The sequence below is a fragment of the Mobula hypostoma genome, chromosome 16 (assembly GCF_963921235.1).
Source record: "Mobula hypostoma chromosome 16, sMobHyp1.1, whole genome shotgun sequence".
In the NCBI taxonomy this organism is placed as follows: domain Eukaryota; kingdom Metazoa; phylum Chordata; class Chondrichthyes; order Myliobatiformes; family Myliobatidae; genus Mobula; species Mobula hypostoma.
The window spans coordinates 15,420,065-15,443,258 of NC_086112.1; the positions used below are offsets into that span (position 1 = coordinate 15,420,065).

A 23,194-nucleotide genomic window follows, 5' to 3' on the forward strand; every position below is an offset into this window, starting at 1 on the left:
TCAATCAGTGGGTGCCATTCCAAATCCGGTGTTGGCGGCTATGCACCTCCATCTTCTTCAATCTTGTGACAGCACGGAGTACAGCCTCGCCTCCAGTTTGTTCTCGTTGGCCACCTTGGCACTGCCCGCCGCTGCCCCCGCCGAACTCAAGCCCAAGGCTGTGTCGGCCTCCAGCCGCGGCCGCTTCTTCGAGCTCGGCCCTTCCTTAGACGGAGGCCTTGGGCAGGTCCAGGCACACGGTGCAGCGCCCAAGTTCATCATGTCTCTTCTAACTAGGTGCATAGCATACAATTCGTAGCTACGTGGTGAGGCTTTTATCTCTTCCACGGAAGATGGCCGTTGGCTCACAAGGAGCTCATCCGCCCTTTGTCAGGTCTTGTTTTTTTTAGTCCTGCTGGGTGTCCTCACACCCTCCTCACCAGACTAAGTCCGGTGGGGGAGCCAGCCCAAGTCGCCGACCACTCGACCACGGTCCCCGGCCGAGCACCCGGCACCCGCCCCCCCGCCCCCACCGAGCATAAGACATGCTCTCTAATCCAGGCAGCATCCTGGTAAATCTCCTCTGCACCTTCTTGAAAGCTTCCACATCCTTCCTATAATGAAGTGAACAGAACTGAACACTATTTTCCAAGTGTGGTCTAAACATAGATTTATAGAGCTGCAACATTACTTCACAGCTCTTGAACTCAGTCCTCCATCTAATGTACATATACAGCCCCTTAACAACCCTATCAAATTGCACTGCAACTTTGAGAGATCCATGGGCATGGACCCAAGACCTCTTGGTTGCAGTATTCATACCTTATGAGGCAGACAATTTCCCATTTAAGTATTTAGCATTCCACTCAATGAGGGAATGGTGACAACTCTGATGTCAGATTTAGGTCACATTTTGTGTTTTTATGTTTTTGCCAGCCCTTCCTCTCTCAAAGTGAGTGGATTTATATCAAGGTCAGTGTGGATGTCATCACTTGGTCAACAGCCATCAGCGAGTTTTCTTTCCTGAGGGTGCACTTCCAAGCTGCCAAAGTTTTCTATTTATCTGTATAAACACAAAAGGGACTGCAGATGCTGGAAGTCCAAAGTAACACACACAAAATGCTGGAGGAACTCAGCAGGTCAGGCAGCATCTGTGGAGAGGAATAAACAGTTAACATTTCTGGCCAAGGCCCTTCATCTTTATCTGTACACTTGGCATTTTTCATGAGAATCAGATAAGCTGTCAGAAGTGCGAAATAACTAAGAGAATCGAGCCTCGTGGATCATACCATTGCCCTCCAGCGTGTTAACTCATGATCTCAGTAGGATTGGCTGGGATGGGTGCAGGGGGTTGTTTCGTGTGTATGGTCATCCAACCACACTCTCAATAATGCACCTCTTTGTCGATTGAACAGAAGTAGGAAGAGCAAGTTTGAAAAATGTTATTTTGTTTTTAAAGGATAAAGACGTGTTAGATCTGCTTGCAGAAACTCTTCCATCAGAAGCTCCAGACAATTCTGCACCCAAGTACACTGGCCCGGAAGTGAAGGTACAACCGTGATTTATTTTCATTTACTGATAGTTTCTAACTGAACAATATTCCTGACACAGCACCCTATGTGTTTGTTTATTACCAAGCAAATATTGTTGCACTTGAAATCGTTCCATCGGCTGTAAAAACATACAGTGAAATGCCTCGTTTGCGTCAGCGATCAACCCGGTCTAAACATGTCCTGGGGATGTCCCGCAGTGTCACCCGTTCTTATTTACCCTAACATGTACGTGTTTGGGATGTGGAAGGAAACCAGGGCACCCGTAGATGCTCACGCGGTCTCGGGGAGAATCAGAGTCAGGTTTTATACCACTGGCGTATGTCGTGAAATTGGTTGTTTTGCAGCAGCAGTCCATTGCAATGCATAATAATAATAAACTACAAATTAGAATAAATATATATAAAGATAAGTAGTACACAAAGAGAGCAAAAATAATAGTGACGTAGTGCACATGGTTTGTTGTCCATTCAGAAGTCTGATGTTGGAGGGGAAGAAGACACTTCTAAAACATTGAGGATGTGCCTTCCGGCTTCTATACCACCTCCCTGAGGGTAGTAATGAGAAGAGGACATGTCCTGGGTAGTGCGGGTCTTTAATGATGGATGCTGTCTCCCTGAGACATTGCCTTTTGAAGATGCCCTCGATTATGGGGAGGCTGGTGCCCATGCTGAATCCAGCTGAGCTTACAACCCTCTGCAGCTTTTTCCAGTCCTGTGTAGTGGCCCCTCCACGCCAGATGGTGATGCAGCCAATTTGAATGCTCTCCCAGGTACATCTGTAGAAATTTTCAAGACTCTGTGGTGACATAGCAAGTCTCCTCAAGTTCCTGATAAAATTCAGCCACTGTCATCCGTCACTATGTTGGGCCCAACAGAGATCCTCAGAGATGTTGACACCCAGGATCCTGAATCTGCTCACCCTTTCTACTGCTGGTCCCTCAATGGGGTCTGTTCCCTCGAACACACCTTACTGAGTGGTGGGAATTGATCCCTGATCGCAGTCGCTGTTGCTGTAAAGCATTACGCTAACTGGTACCATACCGAAGGCCGCGTTGTTCTGTCTCCACTCCAGTGATGGGAGTGTGTAGCTGTAATAAATTCTTACCTCGCAGTAATTATAGTGTTTATATAAATAGGATTTTTATTCTTCCTTATCAATACTCTGAAAGGGATTGTCAGCCAGGCATCGGTAGTCGCATAACCGCGGCTTGTGATGTGCGCCATCTGCTAATATGAAATACCACCACCTGCTCTGCTGGCTTCACATGACCCTGATCAGTAGGGATGGGTTTGGGGTTAGAAGCTAAACAGATGCTACCCTTTGCCCAAGGGTCACCTGCAAACTGGCAGAGGGAAGCAGCGTTCAACACCACCTATCTCCACCCTGCTTACCCAGAGGAAAGGTTATTTTTTTAAAAATTTGGACATTGAAAGTGTGAATTCTTAGAGGACTCAAATGGTTCAATTTAATAGATTAGATTATGAAGACACACAGTCCTCTTTTATTGTCATTTAGTAATGCATGCATTAAGAAATGATACAATATTTTCTCCGGTGCGATGTCACAAAACACAGGACAGACCAAGACTGAAAAAACTAACAAAACCACATAATTATAACATATAGTTACAACAGTGCAACAATACCATAACTTGATGAAGAACAGTCCATGAGCACAGTAAAAAGTTCAAAGTCTCTCAAATGTCCCACATCTCACGCAGACGGGAGAAGGAAGAAAAACTCTCCCTGCCATGCCGACCACAGTCCGACTCTGAGTCATCCGAAAACTTTGAGCCTCGGATCAGCTCTCCAACACCGAGTACCGAACACCATATGTATCCGAGCGATTCGACCTCAATCTCGGTCGCCAACAGCAGGCAAAGCTGGGGATTTTGAGGCCTTCCCTCCGGAAGATTCAAGATCATGCGGTAACGACAGCAGCGAACGGGCGTTTCAGAAATTTCTCCATATGTTACTCTGTGCTTTCATGTCTGTCTCCATCAAATCAGAATTGTCCACGGCCCCTATTTAACGGATACGATATCATTTTTCACCGGAGGACTGTGCACGTGTGGGGCGCTGCACTCTCTCCTCCCACCGAGAGAATGTATACCCCAAAGCCTGCCCCTCCCATGCACAAGCAGAAGCATTGACCCTCCCCCCACTTGCACCATGAGAAGCACCAGCCCCACATGCAGACAATAACAAGAGTCCCCAAAAAGACATTGATCTAGCGTCCATCAATACCACAGTCCATCCCAGCACTTCGTTATCTCTGACAGCGAGGGAGAGGGAGATTGCTCCTGCAACAACAGTGAGAGCAGGAGACCAGCAACTCGCTGTTCCAATGTTGTAATCTGCCACGTTGCTTCTCCAAATCCCCCAACTCAGGGACCAACAGGTTTGCGCTCTCCAGAGAGAGAGGGGTTATTGTTTGAGAACAGGGGCCTTCTTCTGACAGCAGTGCACACCGCCTGCTGTTCTGATGTCCATGATGCTTCACTCGACGAAATCAGCAAGGAATCGGGTCTTCTGTGGAGCCACCGCCCGAAGGAGCACGTCTTCCAGGCTGCTCCCGGAGGTATTGAAATGCTGGTGTGAAAACCCACCACTTATGGTAAACCGTAGTTTGAACTGTAGATCACGGACTCCAACAGAACCCCAGCCACCTTGGAAAGAAAAGAAAGACATAAGAAAGGAAGAATAAGCTGCTTCATGGAAGATCTGGAAGAAGTCGCCTGGATCTACTGAAACCTCTGGCGCCATCTTTCCTAGCTCCTCCCCTGCGCAAGGACCTAGCTAATAAGGTGTTACGTACCCCGTAACTGGGTTGCCAAACCAGCAGAAATGGGTCACTCAGTTGGAGTCTGGATTACTAGAACTAAGAAAGTTTTATTAAAGAAACAAGCAACACAGTAATCGAAAGGATAATAAATGCAACAGTTCAGCAATGATAAACACACATGTGCACTGAATTAAGATAACAGCAGCAATCAAGCTCTATCGTTGTCTAGGGATAAATGACCAATTTCAAAATGACACAAAAGTTCAGTCCAATTTAGTTCAGTTCGCAGTAATCGTTGCCATGGCGATGGACAACATGGGGAGAGGGAGAGAGAGAACGGGAACGACTGATCATTCAAACACGGCTTCCACTCACAGACCGGCGATAATTGCTCACAAGCAGCTTTTGGGCAGGTCCTTGGTGATGTCACCTGAGGTCACCGACTGTGACCCCTCCTCCAGATGCGGTCGATCCTCTGCAGTGAACCCGGCACCCAAGCAAGGGTGGACACACACTGGGTTCCCGCTGATCGTACCTTTCCACCCTGTGCGTTGTCCGATACTTCCCACCGACTCGTGAGAGGCACACCGCTTCCAGGGTCTCGTTACCTCGGGTGTCGTGTGTGTCCTGCCTTAGCGAACCTGTCCCTTTTTATCCCCCTGCTGGGGTATCACCTGTCCATCACTTCAAACAGTTCAGGGTTCAAAGGGGGAGCCGCTCCAGACAGCTCTCTCTCCCGTCCCTTCATTGCACATCTCCAGGTGCTGTTTCATTGTGTCCCTTATCTCTCTCTTGAAGACAGGTGGCAGACCAACTGCTGATCACACAGGACAGCTAACATCTTATCTATGTGTATTCGTCACAAAGGGAAGTTAGGTGGTCCATACTTAAATAGGAACCAGGTAATTGACAGAACATGCAATGCATGATAACCCTGGCACTGATCGTGAGGTGTAGAGAAATCAAAGTAAATGCTGTTTCTGGACTGAGGTATAGATGGGTTTGAAGGAAGATTGGTAGTAGTGCATGAATGTTGCGTGTTTTCAGCTAAATAACAGCAGAGTTTAGTTCATTTTCTAAGGCAGGGGTCAACTAAGCTTTTTTTTATGCCTTCGAGGTTGACCCTAGGTTGGTACCCTGTTTAAAAAGTCACTTTTCTTCCATTGCTTTCAGTATATGTTGTCTTCCATGTCTATTGGTAACAGATGCTTGAAGAGGTCACCATAATTGATTGCCTAAATAATCATTTTATTGAGCTGGCTTCACTTGCTTTGAGATACGAAATATGGAAAATCAAGCATGAAATGTGCACTTGAATGATTTTTAAAAACTATCATATTTTTAGGAATCTGACTCTTCCAAGAAGAAGGCTGAACGTGTGGGCGAAACTGAAGAATCCATACCTCCTGATTACAGATTCACTGAACAAGTTCATCTAAAGGTTCGATACAATAATTAGCTTTTCATTATGTCAAGAAAAATTTTAGTCATTTAATGCTTTAAAAATAATAACATGACATGAGTTTCCCTGTGACCCTAGATCCCTGCTTAGTGTTCCTGCTTGCTCATAGCTTTTGGTCCAAATATGAGGGAACAATCTCAGTGGTCCTCCAGACCCTGGAATAGGTCAGCAGACTGCAGAGACAAATTGGCTTCAGATATTGTGGCTCTGCATCTCTGCTTCTATCTAATGTCCCTGATGGGTAATGAGAGGAGATGCAGTAGAAGAAGACCCTTCAATTATGAAGCAGCTTTATCAAAAAGCTACTAAAACTATTGCAGATAATATTATGAACAAGTATATAAATTGTTCCTAAGACATAAAACAGAAATAGGAGTTTGTTCCATGGCTTACTTTTCCCTTGAACCCTATTTTCCTGCCTTCTCTCTGTAACCTTTGATGCCCTCACTAATCAAGAACATTTCAAGCACCATTTTAAATATACCAATAACTTGGCCTCCACAGCCATCTAAGGCAATGAATTCCACAGGTTCGTCGCCCTCTGGCTAAAGAAATTCCTCCCAAGGCTCTGTCACCCTCTGGCTAAAGAAATTCTTCCTCATCTCTGTTCTAAAAGGAAGTTGTTTGTTAATGACACATAAAAGCAATTCTAAGTTGAGGTCACAAGACAAAAAAGCTGAGAGGTGGTTCCTCAGTGGGAATCCCAGAAAGACTAGGCTCTGCTTTTAGACACCAAAGACACCATCTGTAACTCCAAGTCTCACACATACTGTGGGCTTGCCCATGTCTCAGAATTACCTTTTTAAAACCAGTGTCTCCCTTTAGAATACTGGAAAAGATGCAGGAAGATTTGCTTCTATGAATGGAGCAGACTGGACTTTATTAGTATAAAAATACTAATGTTATTATTTATACTTCTATAATTATTCTCATTTGAAGCTCATTTCTGCCATAATAATGTAAGATACAATACAAAAGTATAAATTGGAAATGTTTTTTCTCAAACTAAGGTCAGTATTCTCTAAAACTTTCCATTGATATATCCTCCTTTATTACCAAATAAACTACCTGCCTGGATTGGAGAGTCTTATGACGATAAGTTGAGTGAGTCAGGGCTTTTCTCTTTGGAGCAAAGGAGTGTGAGGGGTCGCTTGACAGAGGTGTACAAGATGATAAGAGGCTTCAATCAAGCAGATAGCCAGACTGTTTTCCAGGGTGGAATTGGCTAATATCAGGGACATAATTTTAAGGTGATTGGAGGAAAGTATAGGGGGAATGACTTCAGTGGGAGTGTTTTTTTTACACAAGAAGTGAGGGGTGTGTGGAACATCCTGCCAGGGGTGGTGGTAGAAACAGAGAAACAGATACATTAGGGAGATTTAAGAGACTCTTAGAAAGGCATGAGGATGAAAGAAAAATGGGGGGCTATGTGGGAGGGAAGGGTTAGTTGGATCTTTGTGTAGGCTAAAAGGTAACACAATATTGTGGGCTGAAGGGCCTGTATTGTGCTGTTGTACTCTGAGTTCTAAATGCTGTGGCTAATCATGTACATTACGGTTAACACCCTGTTCACACTGGAACAGATCCCCACTGGCATGACGTATATGCTTTGATTGTGTCAATGTATAATTGTGCAAGGGTCTCACTAAATTTCTTCCTTTGCAACAGGATAAAGGCAAAAGCAAAGTGCCCTCCTCGTCCACTGGTGCAGGAACAAAACCAAAGGTAACAGAGAAGATAAAGCTCAAACCTTACATTGTTTCCAATTAAAATTTACACAATACCATGGCATTAGTCAGTGGTTCTCCTAATGTAATCATTAGCACATTTATCTTAATTTCTACCTTTTTCAGTGATAGGATAATGGCTAACAGTTTCTAAGTTCAAAGAAAATTTATTATCAAAGTACAGATATGTCACCATATATAATCATGATTTTCTTTTTCGTGGGCATACTCAATCAATCCATAACAGAATCACTGAAAGACCCGAACCAACTTGTGTGTTCAACCAATATGTAAAAGATAACAAACACTGCAAATACAAAAAGAAATAATAATAAATAAACAGTAAATATTGAAAACATGAGATGTAGAGTCCTTGAAAGTGAGTCTATAGGTTGTGGGAACATTTCAATGATGGGGCAAGTGAAGTTGAATGAAGTTATCTCCACTGGTTCAGGAGCCTGATAGTTGAGGGGTCATAACTGTTCCTGATGATGTGAGGTTCTTGTACCACCTTCCTAATGGCAGCAGTGAGAAGAGTGCCTAACCTGGGTGCTGGCAGTCCCTGGTGATATATGTCAGTTTTCCTGCAACAGCTCTCTGTGTAGATGTGTTCAGTGGTGGGGGAGGGTTTTACCTGTGGTGGACAAGGCCATATCCACTACTTTTTGTAGCATTGTCCATTCAAGGGCATTGGTGTTTCCATACCAAGCTGTGATGCAGCCAGTCAATATACTACCCACTACACATTTATAGAAGTTTGTCAAAGTTTAAGGCATTTAAAAAAAATCTATCACTACTCATAGTCGATGCATCTCGGATGGAAGTGTGGTTCCCCTTTAAGGCGGCGGAAGAGAGGATGATGAGCTGGATTAACAGTTTATTTAAGGAGAAGCGGGTTCTGACTTCCACTACTGCTGGCGAATGAGAAGTCCCTGGAAAATAAAATCAAGTATCTTAGAGCAAGATTGTTGTACCTGAGGGACATCAGGGACTGTTGTGTTTTTTGTTTCACAGAGGCTTGGTTATCCCCCGCCGTTTGAGATGCAGCGATACAGCTCGCTGGATTCATGATTCACTGCCAAGATAGGACTGATTAGTCTCTCCAAGGCAGAGGAGGTGGAGTATACTTTATGATTAACAAACCATGGTGCACAAACGTGACGTTTTTGTCCTAGCCCTGCTCAATTGACCTGGAGCATCCAGCAATCAAGTGTCATCCTTTTTATCTGCCATAGGAGATTTCAGTGATCATCTTGTTAGTGGTGTACATCCCACCTCAGGCCCATGTCAAACAGGCACCAGATGAACTGACGATGTAACCAACAGGCATGAACAGCGCACCCATCATTTTGGGGGAATTTAACCAAGCCAGCTTGAAACAACCCTCAAATGATTATCACCAATATTTGACTTGTAGGACCAGAGGAGCCAGCACACAGGACCATTGTTACACTACCATCAAGAACACTTACTATGCTATCTCACACCCACACTTTGGAAAGTCTGATCACATGGCTGTACTTCTACTCCCTGAGTATAGGCAGGGACTGAAGACTGCAGTACCTGTAAAGAGGACAAGGAAGGCGGAAAACTGCTTATCGGATTGATTTGAGTTGGTTCACCGGACAGTGCTCAGGGATTCATCTTCGAATCTGAATGAATGTGCCATAGTTGTTACTGACTTCATTAGAACCCCTGTCAATGAGTATGTGCTTACGCGAACGCACTGTACGTACCCGACTCAAAAGCTGTGGATGGACCAGGAGATTCGCAGTCTGCTCAGGGCTAGATCCGAGCCATTCAAGTCTGGTGATCCAGGTCTATACAAGATGGCCAGGTGCGACTTACAGAGGGCTATCTCAAGAGCAAAAGAACAAATCCGACTGAGGTTAGAGGCAGAATTGGATGCACGTCAATACAGGGTTTGCAGCAAAGCCTAACATCATGAATGGCACTCCCAGATAAGCTCAAAAGCCTTTTATGTTCACTTTGAAAGGGAGGATAAAGCTACAGCTATGAGGATCTCTGCAACAGCTGGTGGATCTTCTGACCTTGATGTCAGAATGTCATTCAAGAGGGTGAACCCTTGCAAGGTGACAGGACCTGATGGCGTGCCTGGTATACAGGCCCAAAAACCTGTGCCAACCAACTGCCGGAATGTTCAGAAACATTTTCAGCCTCCTATTGCTGCAGTCAGGTGTTCCCATCTGCTTCAAGTTGGCAATGACCGTACTAGTGCCCAAGAAAAGCAGGGCGAGCTGCCTTAATAATTATCATCCAGTGGCACTTACATCTACGGCGATGAAGTGCTTTGAGAGGTTGTTTATGGCTGGAATCAAGTTCAGCCTAAGCAAGGACTTGAACCCAGTGCAATTCGCCTCTAGCCACAATAGGCGCTGCAGATGCGATCTCATTGGCTCTTCACGCAGCCTAGGATCACCTGGACAATACTAATACTTATGTCAGGCTGCTGCTTATTGATTGTAGCTCAGTGTTAAACAAAATTATTCCTACAGTTCTGATCAAAAAGCTCCAAAACCTGGGCTTTGTACCTCCCTCTGTAACTGGATTATCAACTTCGTCACTGGAAGACCACAGTCTGTGCGGATGGGAAATAACATTTCTATCTTGCTGATAATCAACTCAGGGATGTGTGCTCAGTCCACTGCTCTGCTCTCTGTACTCCCAAGACTGTGTTGCTAGGTACAGATCAAATGCCATCTGTAATTATGCTGACAACACAACTACTGTTGGCAGAACTTCAGATGGTGACGAGGTGGTGTACAGGAGTGGGATAGATCAGCTGGGTGAGTGATGTCACAGCAGCAACCTCGCATTCAATGTCAGTAAGACCAAAGAATTGATTGTGCACTTCAGAAAGGGTAAGACCAGTCCTCATCGAGGAATCAGAAGTGGAAAGAGTGAGCAACTTCAAGTTCCTGGTTGTCATCCTCTCTAAGGATCTATCCTGGGGTCAACATATCAGTCCAGTTACAAAAAAGGGCATTTCAGCAACTCTATTTCATCAGGAGTTTGAGGAGATTTGATATGTCGCCAGAGACATTTTCAAATTTCTACAGGTGCACAGGGGAGGGCATTCTAACAGGCTGCATCACCGTTTTGCATGGGGGGCGGGCTAGTGCACAGGATCGAAGTAAGCTACAGAAAGTTGTAAACTCAGTCAGCTCCATCATGAGCACCAGCCTCCCCAGCATCCAGGACGTCTTCAAGGAGCAATGCCTCAAAAAGCAGCATCCATCATTAAGGACTCCCACCACCCAGGACATGCCCTCTTCTCATTGCTACCATCAGGGAGGAGGTACAGGAACTTGAGGGCACACACACAGGGATTCAGGAAAAGCTCCTTCCCCTCTGCCATTAGACTTATGAATGAACATTCAACCCATGAACACTACCTCACTACATTTTTTCTCTTTTTGCAGGACTTAATTTAACTTTTAAAATAGATATATATTTACTGTAATTGTGGGCACGTGGCCAAGTGGTTAAGGCATTTGCCTAGTGATATCAAGGTCGCTAGTTCGAGCCTGAGCTGTGGCAGCATGTTTGTGTCCTTGAGCAGGGCACTTAATCACACCTTGCTCTAGTGTCTGTGTGAGGAGTGGCGCCCCACACAGACTTCCAATCTGCGCCTTGTAAGGCATGAAAATGCCCGACGCAGGCCTCTCATGGTCTGAGTCGACGTTCCCCTACTGTAATTTACAGTTTTTATTATTACACATTGTAATGTACTGTTGCTATATTACAATAAATTTCATGACATATGCCAGTGATACTAAACCAGATTCTGACTCTGATCAGATTAAGTGCCTGGGTGACAGAAGTTCCCTCCAGGTAGTTATCTCTGTCCATTTTTAACCATTGGGTCACATGACGTGCAAATTTAAAGAGAACAAAGGTGAAATTCCAGGATTACAGTAAATTCTGACCATTATAGCTTGTCTTTATTAGTACTTTGGTATTGAGGATTTGAACACTGCACCGTATTCTCTGAACAGTCTGGCTTAAGCATATGTATTTCTTGTTGTCACAGACTAGGCCAGAAAGTGATGTCTTGGACTGTCTGTCAGCTGACTTCGTCCAAAGCACTCCAGCAACAATTTCAAAATGCTCGGCAGCGCCGCCTTCTCTGCAGCAGCAGGTATGACTCCTATTTACTGTTGGGGACTGAAGATGGAGAGTTTCCGTTCCTGGTTTTGTAATCTCAAGTAGAGTTATGTTTTATTCAAGATCAGTATAGTAGCAATGCTATCCACATTTTTAAATTTAACAATTCTGTTTAGTGTACTGTATGGAATTGTCAAGAACTTAGATTTTATGTGGTAAGTAGATGCTGCATTTAGCTCTAGCACGTAGATGACCTGATGAATAACAGTTAAATTGGCTGTAAATAGACACAAAGGAGGGAGAACTGTGATTTTTCTATGAGTAAGTTTAAAATGACTGAAATTTGTTGACTATTATATGACATGTTCTACATGATACAGATGTGAGCATGCATATAACATTGAACTATTATTGCATTACTAAATGACAATAAAAGAGGACTGCGTGTCCTCATAATCCAAAACAAAATCTAACAACTCATTGAACTTATATTGGCTAACGACTCATAATGATAATATTTCTCTGTTTCCAAGGGTATCACTTTTTGACAACTGCTTTTATATTTAACATGTTAGAAATGGTTTTGTACACCTTGTGAAAATGAATTAAAAGTAGCTAAGCTATGAATGTAATTGAAAATTTCTTTTCACTAAGGCACCACTGCAAGCATCAACAGCTGCCTCGGTCTCTGCAAGTCAACCCGGTGCTAAGGTAAGTGATAAAACAGGAGTAAAATGTGATGTGGGATTTCTTGTTTTCAGCAGAACCAAGACCTGTAAATAATAGAATAGTTTACCAAAAGATTAATTTCTGGAATTTCAGGACATATGTCAGTGATAATGTCGTTTAGGATGATACAGTAGTGTGAGGCCTCCAATGGTTGAAGTCAACTATGGATGCTGTGTCCTAGCTGTCTACGTACTATGCAAGCCACAGCAGTACGATACGGAGAGCAAGCTGTTGGCCGTGCAGTAGGCTCCTCCTCTCCATGCAGCTGATTAATCTAAAGAACTTGCAGCGAATGATACAGTTTGGCACCAGTCAGCATTGAACTCAACCTAGGATTGTCTTAGTGACTCCAGCTCCAGATTTTGCCTCATGTCAGACAGGCTCTCAATGAACTGAGCAATGTAATCAACAGGTATAAAGGAGTGCGCTCCAATGCCATCCCCATCATTTTGGGGAATTTTAACCAAGGCAGCTTGAAAAGTCTTCAAATAATTATCAGCAACTTATCACTTGTGGAACCAGTGGAGCCAACACACTGGACCACTGTTCCACTACCATCAAAAACACTTACCGTGCCATTCCACACCCACACTTTGGAAAGTCTGATCTGCTGGTGGTACTTCTACAACTGCAGCACCAGTAAAGAGGACCAAGAAAGTTTGGACAAGGAAGGCGCAGGACTGCTTTGAGTTGGTGCACTGGACAGTATACCAAGATTCATCTTCAGATCTGAATGAAAACTCCATAGTTGTCACTGGCTTCATTGTTGATGAGTGTGTGCTAATGAGAACAAACTGGTCTCGGCCTGAAACGTCGACTGTACCTCTTCCTAGAGATGCTGCCTGGCCTGCTGCTTTCACCAGCAACTTTGATGTGTGTTGCTTGAACCCACTGCAATTTGCCTACCACCAAAATAGTCACTGTGGATGCGATTGAACATAATGATTGCATTGGCTCTTCAGGTAGCCTTCAATCACCTGGACAATGATAATTATGTCAAGCTGCTGTTTATTGGCTACAGCTCAGCATTTTAAAAATATATTTTTGCAGTTCTGATCAAAAAGCTCCAAAACTGGAGGTGGACTAATATCCTAGTAGGATGGTTTGCTAATGCTGCATTGTGGGTTTTAAACTAGAATTGCAGGGGAATGGGAACCAGAGTGTCGGAATAGTTAGTGGAGAGATTGTGCAGGCAGACGCTGGTAAGACATCAGACAAAGTTAGGAAATTCTATTTTGAAAACCACTTTGATTTCGAGATTACAGTAAATGAGTTCATCCAGGACTTGACGTCTTATACTCGCTAATGACTCAATGATAATACTTCTCTGTTTCTAAGGGTATTAAGGGTATCACTTTTTGACAACTGCTTTTATATTTAACATTTTAGAAATGGTTTTTTAAACCGTTGAAAATGAATTAAAAGTAGCAAGACTATGAATGTAATTGAAAATTTCTTTTCACTAAGGCACCACTGCAAGCATCTACAGCTGCCTCGGTCTCTGCAAGTCAACCTGGTGCTAAGGTAAGTGATGCAAAAGGAGTAAAATATGATGTGGGATTTCTTTTTTACAGCAGAACCAAGACCGGTAAATAATAGAATAATTTACCAAAAGATTAATTTCTGGAATTTCAGGACGTGTCAGTGATAATGTAATTTAGGGTGACACAGTAGTGTGAGGCCTCCATTGGTCAAGGTTGGCCATGGCTGCTGTGTCCGAGTTGCCTACTTGATACGCAAGCTGAGGCAGTACGATATGAAGAGTGAGCTGTTGCCCATGCAGCAGGCTCTCCTCCACACAGCTGATTACTACAAAGGATTCACTGAGACGGTTACAGGTTGGCACCAGCAGTGTTACAGGAGTTGCCGATCAGCATGGAACTCAATGTAGGACTGCCTTAGGGACTCCAGCTCCTGATTTTTCCTCACGGTTTACTCTCGAAACCCTCTCCGTGTGTGAGTATAGCCGCAAAACACTGGAGGTTTGAGATCAGAGTTTTCCTTCTTCTAGATGAGCTGCCAACCGTGGCTAATAAGCTTGATCTGCCACGGTAGGGTAATGGTTAGCAGAATGCTGTCGAAGCGCCAGCCACCTGGTTCCAATCAGCTGCTGTCTGCAAGGAGTTTGCATGCTCTCCCCATGACTATTCTCCACGCAATTATAAGGAGAATATACAAACTTCTTACAGTGGTGGGAATTGAACCCTAATTGCTGACACTGTAAAGCACTGTTCTAACTTCTACATTGTTGTTTTGCCCAAGTGTTAGAAGCATTTGAGATTTTTTTTTTATGCTCCCCTTCCCCAAACACATTTCACTGCTGTCAGAGCATGTTTCTAATGAGGTTTGTTACAAATGTCTTTTGCTTTGAAAGGATAAAGATGCACTTGACCTACTTGCAGAAACACTCCCATCTGAAGCACCGGACAATTCAGCTCCCAAGTACACTGGGCCAGAAGTGAAGGTACAAATAAAATGTCTCCCAAAAGTTTCAATCTGTGAATAATCTTCCTCTTCCTGTAGCATATATTGGCCTGATTTTGGAGGAGTGTATGAAGTCAGTCTATTGATAGCAATGTTCTGCCTTATTCCAGTGATGCCAATGCAACACTGAAATTCAAAGTAAATTTATTGTCAAAGTACATATGTCTCACCATATACAACCCTGAGATTAATTTCTTGTGGTCAAACTCAATAAATCTATTGAATAGAAAAATCAATGAAAGACTGAACCAACTTGGGTGTTCAACCAGAGTGAAGAAGACAACAAACTGTGCAAATACAAAAAGAAAAAATAATAATAAATAAATACACAATAAGTATCGAGAACATAAGATGAGTCCTTGAAAGTGAGTCTGTTGGTTGTGGGAACATTTCAGTGAAGGGGTAAGTGGAGTTGAGTGTAGTTATTCCCTTTAGTTCAAGCGTGATGATTGCGGAGTAGTAACTATTTCTGAACCTGGTGGTGTGAGACCAGAGGCTCCCGTACCTCCTTCCTGTTAGCAGCAGCGAGAAGAGAGCATGACCTGGTTGGTGGGGGTCCGTGATAGTGGATACTGCTTTCCTTCAACAGCGTTTCATGTAGACATTGTGGCGGCTTTACCCCTGATGGTCTGGGCTGTTCAAGGGCATTGCTGCTTCCATACCAGGCCATGATGCAACCAGTCAATGTATCTCTACTATGCATCTATAGAAGTTTGTCAGAGTTTTAGATGTCATGCCAAATCCCAGCCATCTCTAAGGAATTAGAGGTCCAGCAGTGGTTTCTTTGTAATTGCCCCTAAGTGCTGGGCCCAGGGGCAGGTCCTTCGAAATAATGATACTGCAGAATTTCAAGTTGCTGAACCTCTCCACCTCTGATTCTCCAATGAAGAGTGGCTCACTACTAATAGTAATGTTATAACTTATTATTACTTCCAAAAATTGTTTCGGCATTACCTACTTTCATGAGCATCCCTTGTCTCTAAATTTATGTAAAAATATTCCCTGATTATCCTACAGTAACAATAAATAATATTTAACTCTTTTAAACTTCTACAGCTGATTTCAGATGCCTCCCGTCTATCCCACAATCGCTTTGACATCCTACCATCAGGTAGGAGGTACTGGAGCATTAGGTCAAGTGTTGTTAGGATGGGAAACAGCTTCTTCCCCCAGACCATAAGATTACTGAACTCCCTGCCACCCCCCACCCTCGGATCTCATCTCATATGAAGTACCAGTAGTGTTATATTATTTACTTATGTTGTAAATGTACCTTATGCCAAATGTCAATCTTCTGGAATATATTTTATTATTTGTTAATTTTATTTCTGGGAATGTTCCTTTTGTGATGTTTGTGTTATATTTACTGTGTTACGCACCTTGGTGCTGCGCAGGGCTTCCCAGCTGGTGGTCTGCGGACCCCTTGGTTAATGGTAGGGTCCACAGCATGAAAAGAGTTGGGGGCCCCTGGTCCAGAGGAACGTTGATTTGGTTGGTGGGATACATACAATATATGTGTTTGAATGACAAAATGGCAGTAAACTTGAACTTTAAAGTGCAAATCAAATGAAAGTGTAGGCAACGACAATAGAAGAGAATAAAAACATAGTCAAAGCATTGCAGTTCAGGAAAATATACTTAAAAGAGTATAAAGAGTGATAAGTAAGTATAATTCAAGAAGTAATGCCAGAACATGCAACATGAAAGTTGAGGAAATGGAGAAGTTATCAAGACTAGGAGCACAAGCCAAACAAAGTGGAAATGGTATGTCGAGCCTCCAAGAGAAGATACATGGCCTATGGTTGATACAAAGCTAAGGGAGTTCACCTATTCTGGTCGGGGAAAAGGAATGCTTCTTAACTTTGTCAAAAGCTATAGAGAGGCTAGGAATGGACAGCTCATCCGAAATAGTTACTGCGCTTTTTGTGGGTTTGAATAAGGTTGCTTTTAGCTTGTGGTAGGGCAGAGATAAAATATGTATCGGGGGGTGGGGGGAATAAAGGGGATCTGGGAATCAAGGGATCAAGAGTGGGAACCACGGAATAGTGTTGGGCGGTGTTGCATGGAGATTATCAACATTTCCCATAAACACTATTTAGCGCTAAAATTATGAAATTGTTATTTAATTGAGATTGTCATTTAATAGTTTTGGGTGCAGTTGCATGGAGATTGCCAACTATTAAATTGCCATTGAACTTTAGGGTGCACAGTAGTGTAGTGGTTAGCATAACACTCTTTAAACCAGGTGACTCTGGTTTAATTCCCGTTGCTGCCTGCAAGGAGTTTGTACGTTCTCCCCATGACCACATGAGCTGCTTCCTGCTGCTCTGGTTTCTTCCCACAATCCAAAGACACACCAGTTAGTAGGTTAATTGGTCATTGTAAATTGTCCTGTGATTAGACTCGGGTTAAATCGGGGACTGCTGGAATGGTCAATTCCGCACTGCGTCTCAATAAATAAATAAACCATTAAGTTGTCATTTAATAGTGTTGGGTGCTGTTACATGGAGATTACCAACACATCCCATAAACGGCATTTAGCACCAGATTGCGAGCTTGTCATTTGTGTTTTACACTGACAATGAGGTGGAGTGATGTCTTCAATTTGCCATTTTCACAGCAGGTTGTCACACTTCGTTCATGCAGTGCAATTGTGATTTGGGGCTGTACACAGTTGTGACATATTTTACCTCTGGAATCACCCTTAATTTGGTCTTGAGTAAGGACAGGCTCTAGGATCTTCCCAATGGCTTACTGGAGGGGGTTGACAGTGATTATAACTTTTTATCGGTGTACTTTTGAGAAATACAAGTTATGTTATTAACTAGTTGGTGCCTGTTAGCCGGCAGGAACTGGTAGAAGGTTATGAATGAGCAAAATGAACTTGGGTAGTCAGCAGTTGAATAGGAGTCAGTATGAGGTAGATTACCTTGGAGAGGGTGAAATTGGAAAAGCAACAAGTGGAGAAAGGAGAGGAATGAAATATGGAAATCGGTTTATTTCTGGTTTATTGAAAATGGATGAGGAATGAATAAATTACACTGTTTTTCAAAAATTACCATCTAATCTTTAGTATCCAAAAGGGCAGATCTGCATCGGCATCCAGAAAGCTGCATTTTAGTAAAAAGCTGAAGCCACAATATCGTGACTGACTTGAATGAGTGCCGTCACTGAGTGAAGGGTGTTCATGAGCTTACTGGATTTGCTGGAGGTGAGGCTGACTGGACAGTGAAGCAGGGCAGAAGATGGGCCGTCACGATAATGTAACAGCGAGACACTATTACAGCATTGGAGTTCTGAGTTAATTTCTGAGTTTATACGTTCTCCCTGTGACCACGTGGGTTTCCTCCCACAGTCCAAAGACATTCTGGGTAGTAGGTTAATTGGTAGTACATTGTGTTTCAGTTAGGCAAGCGTTAAATAGCTGGGTTGCTGGGCGTGGTGGCTTGTTGGGCCAGAAGGGCCAGTATCTGTAAATAAAATAAATAGGGGGATGCTGGATGACCTGGTAGTTGGAGAGGTGCTTTTGTTTGAAAGGAGCCTCCTTAGTGGTCAAGTATTGTTTTAGCTCTAGTCAGTGATAAGTAAATTTGGTATATTAACCAAGTGTAAACTGTACCCCTTAGATTACAGGGAGAGGATGAGATTAGACAAAAGGGAATGATTAATCAGGGAGAGAAAAAGAATGGCTTCTGATCAGGCATCAGATGAGTCAAATTATAAACCTCAGTCATGTTGAAATAAATGTAACCGCTTAAGACATGGTCTGTTGTAGGTAACATTTTTCACAGTCTTGTAGCAATATGTCAACTAATATTGATATTAATAAATAAATGTTGAGAAATATTCAATAATCACCTAAATCTGAGTGCACTTGATTAGCTCTTAGCAAATTTTTTTAAAGCCCAGTATGCCATATTTAGATTATTTTAATTAGTTTGTCATATTTTCAGGAACCTGATGCTTCCAAGAAGAAGGCAAAGCGTGTGGGAGAAATTGAAGAATCCATACCTCCTGACTACAGATTCACTGACAAAACGAATCCAAAGGTTTGGTCCAGTGACAGACTTGTATTAAAGTCAGAAACTGCTTCAGTAGAAAATTAGTTTAAAAATACCCTGGCAGAGATATCTAAAATGTCCTCAACCTTGGGTGAGGTGAGATAGCTGATGTTGCTCAAGAAAGGCTCCAAGAATAAAGAATCGGGAAATTATAGGCTGGTGAGCCTGATGTCAGCTCTGGGTAAATTCTTGGAAGTCATTCTAAAGGATCAGATATATAAGTATTTGAATGGACAGGCCCGATTAGGGATAGTCAACATAACCAATTTTATAGAGTTTTTTTGAGGTTGCCGGGAAAGTTGATGAAGGAAAGGCACTTGGTGTTGTCTACATGGTACTTAGTAAGGCCCTGGACAAATTCCTGCAATGCATTTTGGTCAAGAAAATTCAGTCATTTGGCATTCATGATGAGGTTAGTAAATTGGATTCAACATTGCTTCACAGGAGAAGCCAGGGAGTGGTAGTAGATGGTTGCCTCTGTCACTGGAGGACTATGACTAGTGGTGTGCCACAGAGATCGGCGCTGGAGCCTTTGTTGTTGTCAATCTGGGTTCGGTGCTAAACTGCATCAGCAAATTTACAAATGGCACCAAGATTGGCGGCATAGTGGAGAGCGAGGAAGGTTATTAAAGCTTGCAGTGGGATCTGGAACAGACGGAAGAATGGGCTGAGAAATGGCAGATGGATTTTAATGCGGTTAAGTGTGAGGTGCTTGAGAGGACAAACCAGGACCTACACAGTGAGTGGAAGGGATGTGAGGGGTGCAGCAGAACAAAGGGATCTGGGAACTATAATTCCTTGAAAGTAGTGTCACACGTAGAGAGGTTTGTAAAGAAAGCTTTTGGCACATTGGCTTTCATAAATCAGAGTATTGAGTACAGGAGTTGGGATGCTTTGCTGAAGTTGTATAAGATGTTGGTATTTTGTGTGCATTTTTGGTCACCTTCCTATAGGAAAGATGTTAGTAAGATTGAAAGAGTACAGGGAAATTTTTCAAGGATGTTGCTGGGACTTGAGGACCTGAGTTATAGGGGACGGCTGAATAAGTTATGACTTTATTCCCTGGAGCATAGGAAAATGAAGGGAGATTTGATATGAGGTATACAAAGTTATGAGGAGTATAGTTCGGTGCTTTTTCCACTAAGATTGAACAAGACTGGAACTAGAGAAGATAGGTTAAAGGTGAAATATTTAACGGGAAGATGAGGAGAAAACCTTCACTTAAAGGGTGGTGCAAGTGTGAAACTAGCTGCCGGTGGAAGTGGTGGATGGATATTCAATTGCAACATTTAAGGGAAGTTTGGATAAGTACCTGGATGGGGGGTGCGGGTATGTAGGGCTGTGATCCGGTTCAGATCAATGGGACTAGGCACAATAATAGTTCAGCATGGACTAGATGGGCCAAAGGGCCTGTTTCTGTGCTGTAGTGCTGTATGACCCCAAGACCTCCTCTTCACAGCCAGTTTGAAATATGATTAACAAAATCATACTTACAATACAATAGGAGAAATTATCTTAAAATTACTTGCAAGAAGTGTTCCATTAGTTCACCCAACTACAGTGCCTATACAAAGTATTGCCCCCACCCCCATTTTTCATGTTTTGTTGTTTTACAACATTGAATCATAGAGGACATGATTTGGCTTTTTTTTGACACCGATCAACAGAAAAGGACTCTTTTCATGTCAAAGTAAAAACAGATCACAAAATAATTGATTGCATAAGTATTCATGCCGTCTAACCAAATCATCACTGCTGTAGCCAGTTGGTTTTAGAAGTCACATAATTAATTAAATAGAGATCTGTTTTTGGAGACCTGGGTGCAGTCAAGGTGTTTCAATAGATTATAATAAAAATACACCTGTATCTGGAAGGTCCAACTGCTGGTTAGTCAGTATCCTTGTAAAATCTACACCATGAAGACAAAAGAACACTCCAAGCACTCTGCAAAATTTCTAAGTCACTGAATACCCCTCATAGTACAATTAAGTCAATCATCAAGAAATGGAAAGAATATGGCTTAGAGCAGTCCGTTCTCAAAAACTGAGTGACCATGCAAGAAGAGACTAGTGAGGGAGGCCAGCAAGAGAACTGTGACAAATCTGGAGGAGTTACAAGCTTCAGTGGCAGAGATGGGAGAGTGTGCAGATAATGGCATAAGACCATAAGATGTAGGAGCAGAATTAGGCCATTCAGCCCATCGAGGCTGTTCCGCCATTCCATCATGACTGATCCCGGATTCCATTCCACTCAACTCCATACACCTGCCTTCTCGCCATATCCTTTGATGCCCTGACCGATCAGGAAACTATCAACTTCTGCCTTGAATATACCCATGAACTTGCCCTCCACCACAGTCTGTGGCAGAGCATCCCACAGATTCACTATTCTCTGACTTTAAAAAAATCCTCCTTATCTCTGTACTGAAAGGTCATTCCTCAATTTTGAGGCTGTGCCCTCTAGATCTGGATACCCCCACCATAGGAACAATCCTCTCCACATCCACCTTATCTAGTCCCTTCAACATTCGGTAGGTCAATGAGATTCACTGGCATTCTTCTAAATTCTAGTGAGCACAGGCCAAAGCTGCCAAAACGCTCCTCATATGTTAACCCCTACATTCCTGGAATCATCCTTGTTAACCTCCTTTGGACTCTCTCTAATGACAACACATCTTTCTGAGATATGGGGCCTAAAACTGTTGACAATACTCCAACTGCAGTCTGACTAGTGTCTTATAAAGCCTCAGCATTATCTCCTTGCTTTTATATTCTATTCCCCTTGAAATAAATGCCAACATTGCATTTGCCTTCTTTACCACAGACTCTACCTGTAAATTAACCTTCCGGAATTCTTGCATGAGGACTCCTTAGTCCCTCTGCACCTCTGGTGTTTGAACCTTCTCCACATTTAGATAATAGTCCATACTATTGTTCCTTTACCAAAATGCATTATCATACATTTCCCAACACTGTATTCCATCTGCCACTTTTTTTGCCCATTCTTCCAATTTGCTAAGTCCTACTGCAATCGCATTGCTTCCTCAGCACTACCTACCCCTCCACCTATCTTCCTATCATCCGCACACATTTTACCACAAAGCCATCAATTCCATTATCCAAATCACTGACAAACAAGTGAAAAGTAGCTGTCCCAATACTGACCCCCGAGGAACACCACTAGTCACTGCAGGCCAACCACAAAAGGCCCCCTTTATTCCCACTTGCTGCCTCCTACCTGTCAACCATTCCTCTATCCATGCCAGTATCTTTCCTGTAACACCGTACGATTTTATCTTGTTAAGCAGCCTCATGTGTGGTACCTTATCAACTGCCTTCTAAAAATCCAAGTAAATGACATTCACTGCCTCCCTTTGTCCACCCTGCTTGTTACTTCCTCAAAGAACTCTTAACAGTATTGTCAGGGGAGAAATTGATGTTCATGCCATCAGGTTGGAGGCTAACCAGACAGAATATTGAGATGTTGTTCCTCTAACCTGAATTTTGCCTCATCATGCGAGTAGAAGAGGTCATAGACAGACATATCAGAATGGGAATTTGAAGTCAAATTGAAATGGGTAGATACCAGGAGATGCGGCACCGTGCGGTAGACAGAGTGAAGATGCTCCTAAAAGCAGTCCCCCGATCTGTGTTGGGTCTTGCCAATGTAGAGGAGCTGTAGATACAATAGATGACAGAGGATGTTGGGAATGGTGAGGGTGCAGCACCATGGGAGCAGTGTGGGACAGGAGCAGAGGAGTGCCAGGGGCAGGAGATGGTGTGGTTGCAGACACCCCCAGCCCTGAGACACCAAGCAAAATCATTTGATTCCAAACAGTTGGTTTATTGATCATTACAGAATATCTCTCTGGTGCATCCCACTCTTACTTTCCCCTTCCCTTTTCCCAACCATGATTCCACTTTCCTTGTCCCTTTCCCACTCTCAGTCACAATAGAGACCCATATTAGATTTAGGTTTATCATCACTCACATTTGTCAGGAATTATTTTTGCTACAGCAGTACAGTGTAATACATAAACTTACCTCAGTACTCTGCAAAAGTCTGAGGCACCCTAGCATCTCATATAATTTCCGGGTTTCTGTTTAAAGTCTTTTTTGAACAGTGGAACATCATTGGCTATCCTCCAATCTTCTGTACTGTCACTAAGGATGTTTGAAATATCTCTGCCAGGGCCCCTGCAATTTCTGCACTTGCCTCCTGTAGGGTCCAAGGGAACACCTTTGTCAGGCCCTGGGGATTTATCCACTCTGATTTGCCTCAGGGTAG

General features: G+C 43.2%; 1 protein-coding gene across 7 annotated transcripts in view; it reads left to right on the forward strand.

Annotated features, from left to right (window-relative positions):
- Positions 1–23,194, forward strand: part of cast (calpastatin) — a 206,002-nt gene that overhangs the window by 164,063 nt on the left and 18,745 nt on the right. For all 7 annotated transcript variants that reach the window (XM_063068584.1, XM_063068580.1, XM_063068585.1 and 4 more), the window contains 8 exons: positions 1,439–1,528; positions 5,662–5,757; positions 7,447–7,503; positions 11,560–11,667; positions 12,288–12,344; positions 13,830–13,886; positions 14,737–14,826; positions 18,800–18,895. In XM_063068584.1, the coding sequence (XP_062924654.1) occupies positions 1,439–1,528; positions 5,662–5,757; positions 7,447–7,503; positions 11,560–11,667; positions 12,288–12,344; positions 13,830–13,886; positions 14,737–14,826; positions 18,800–18,895 (651 nt within the window). The remainder of the gene's footprint in view (positions 1–1,438; positions 1,529–5,661; positions 5,758–7,446; positions 7,504–11,559; positions 11,668–12,287; positions 12,345–13,829; positions 13,887–14,736; positions 14,827–18,799; positions 18,896–23,194) is intronic.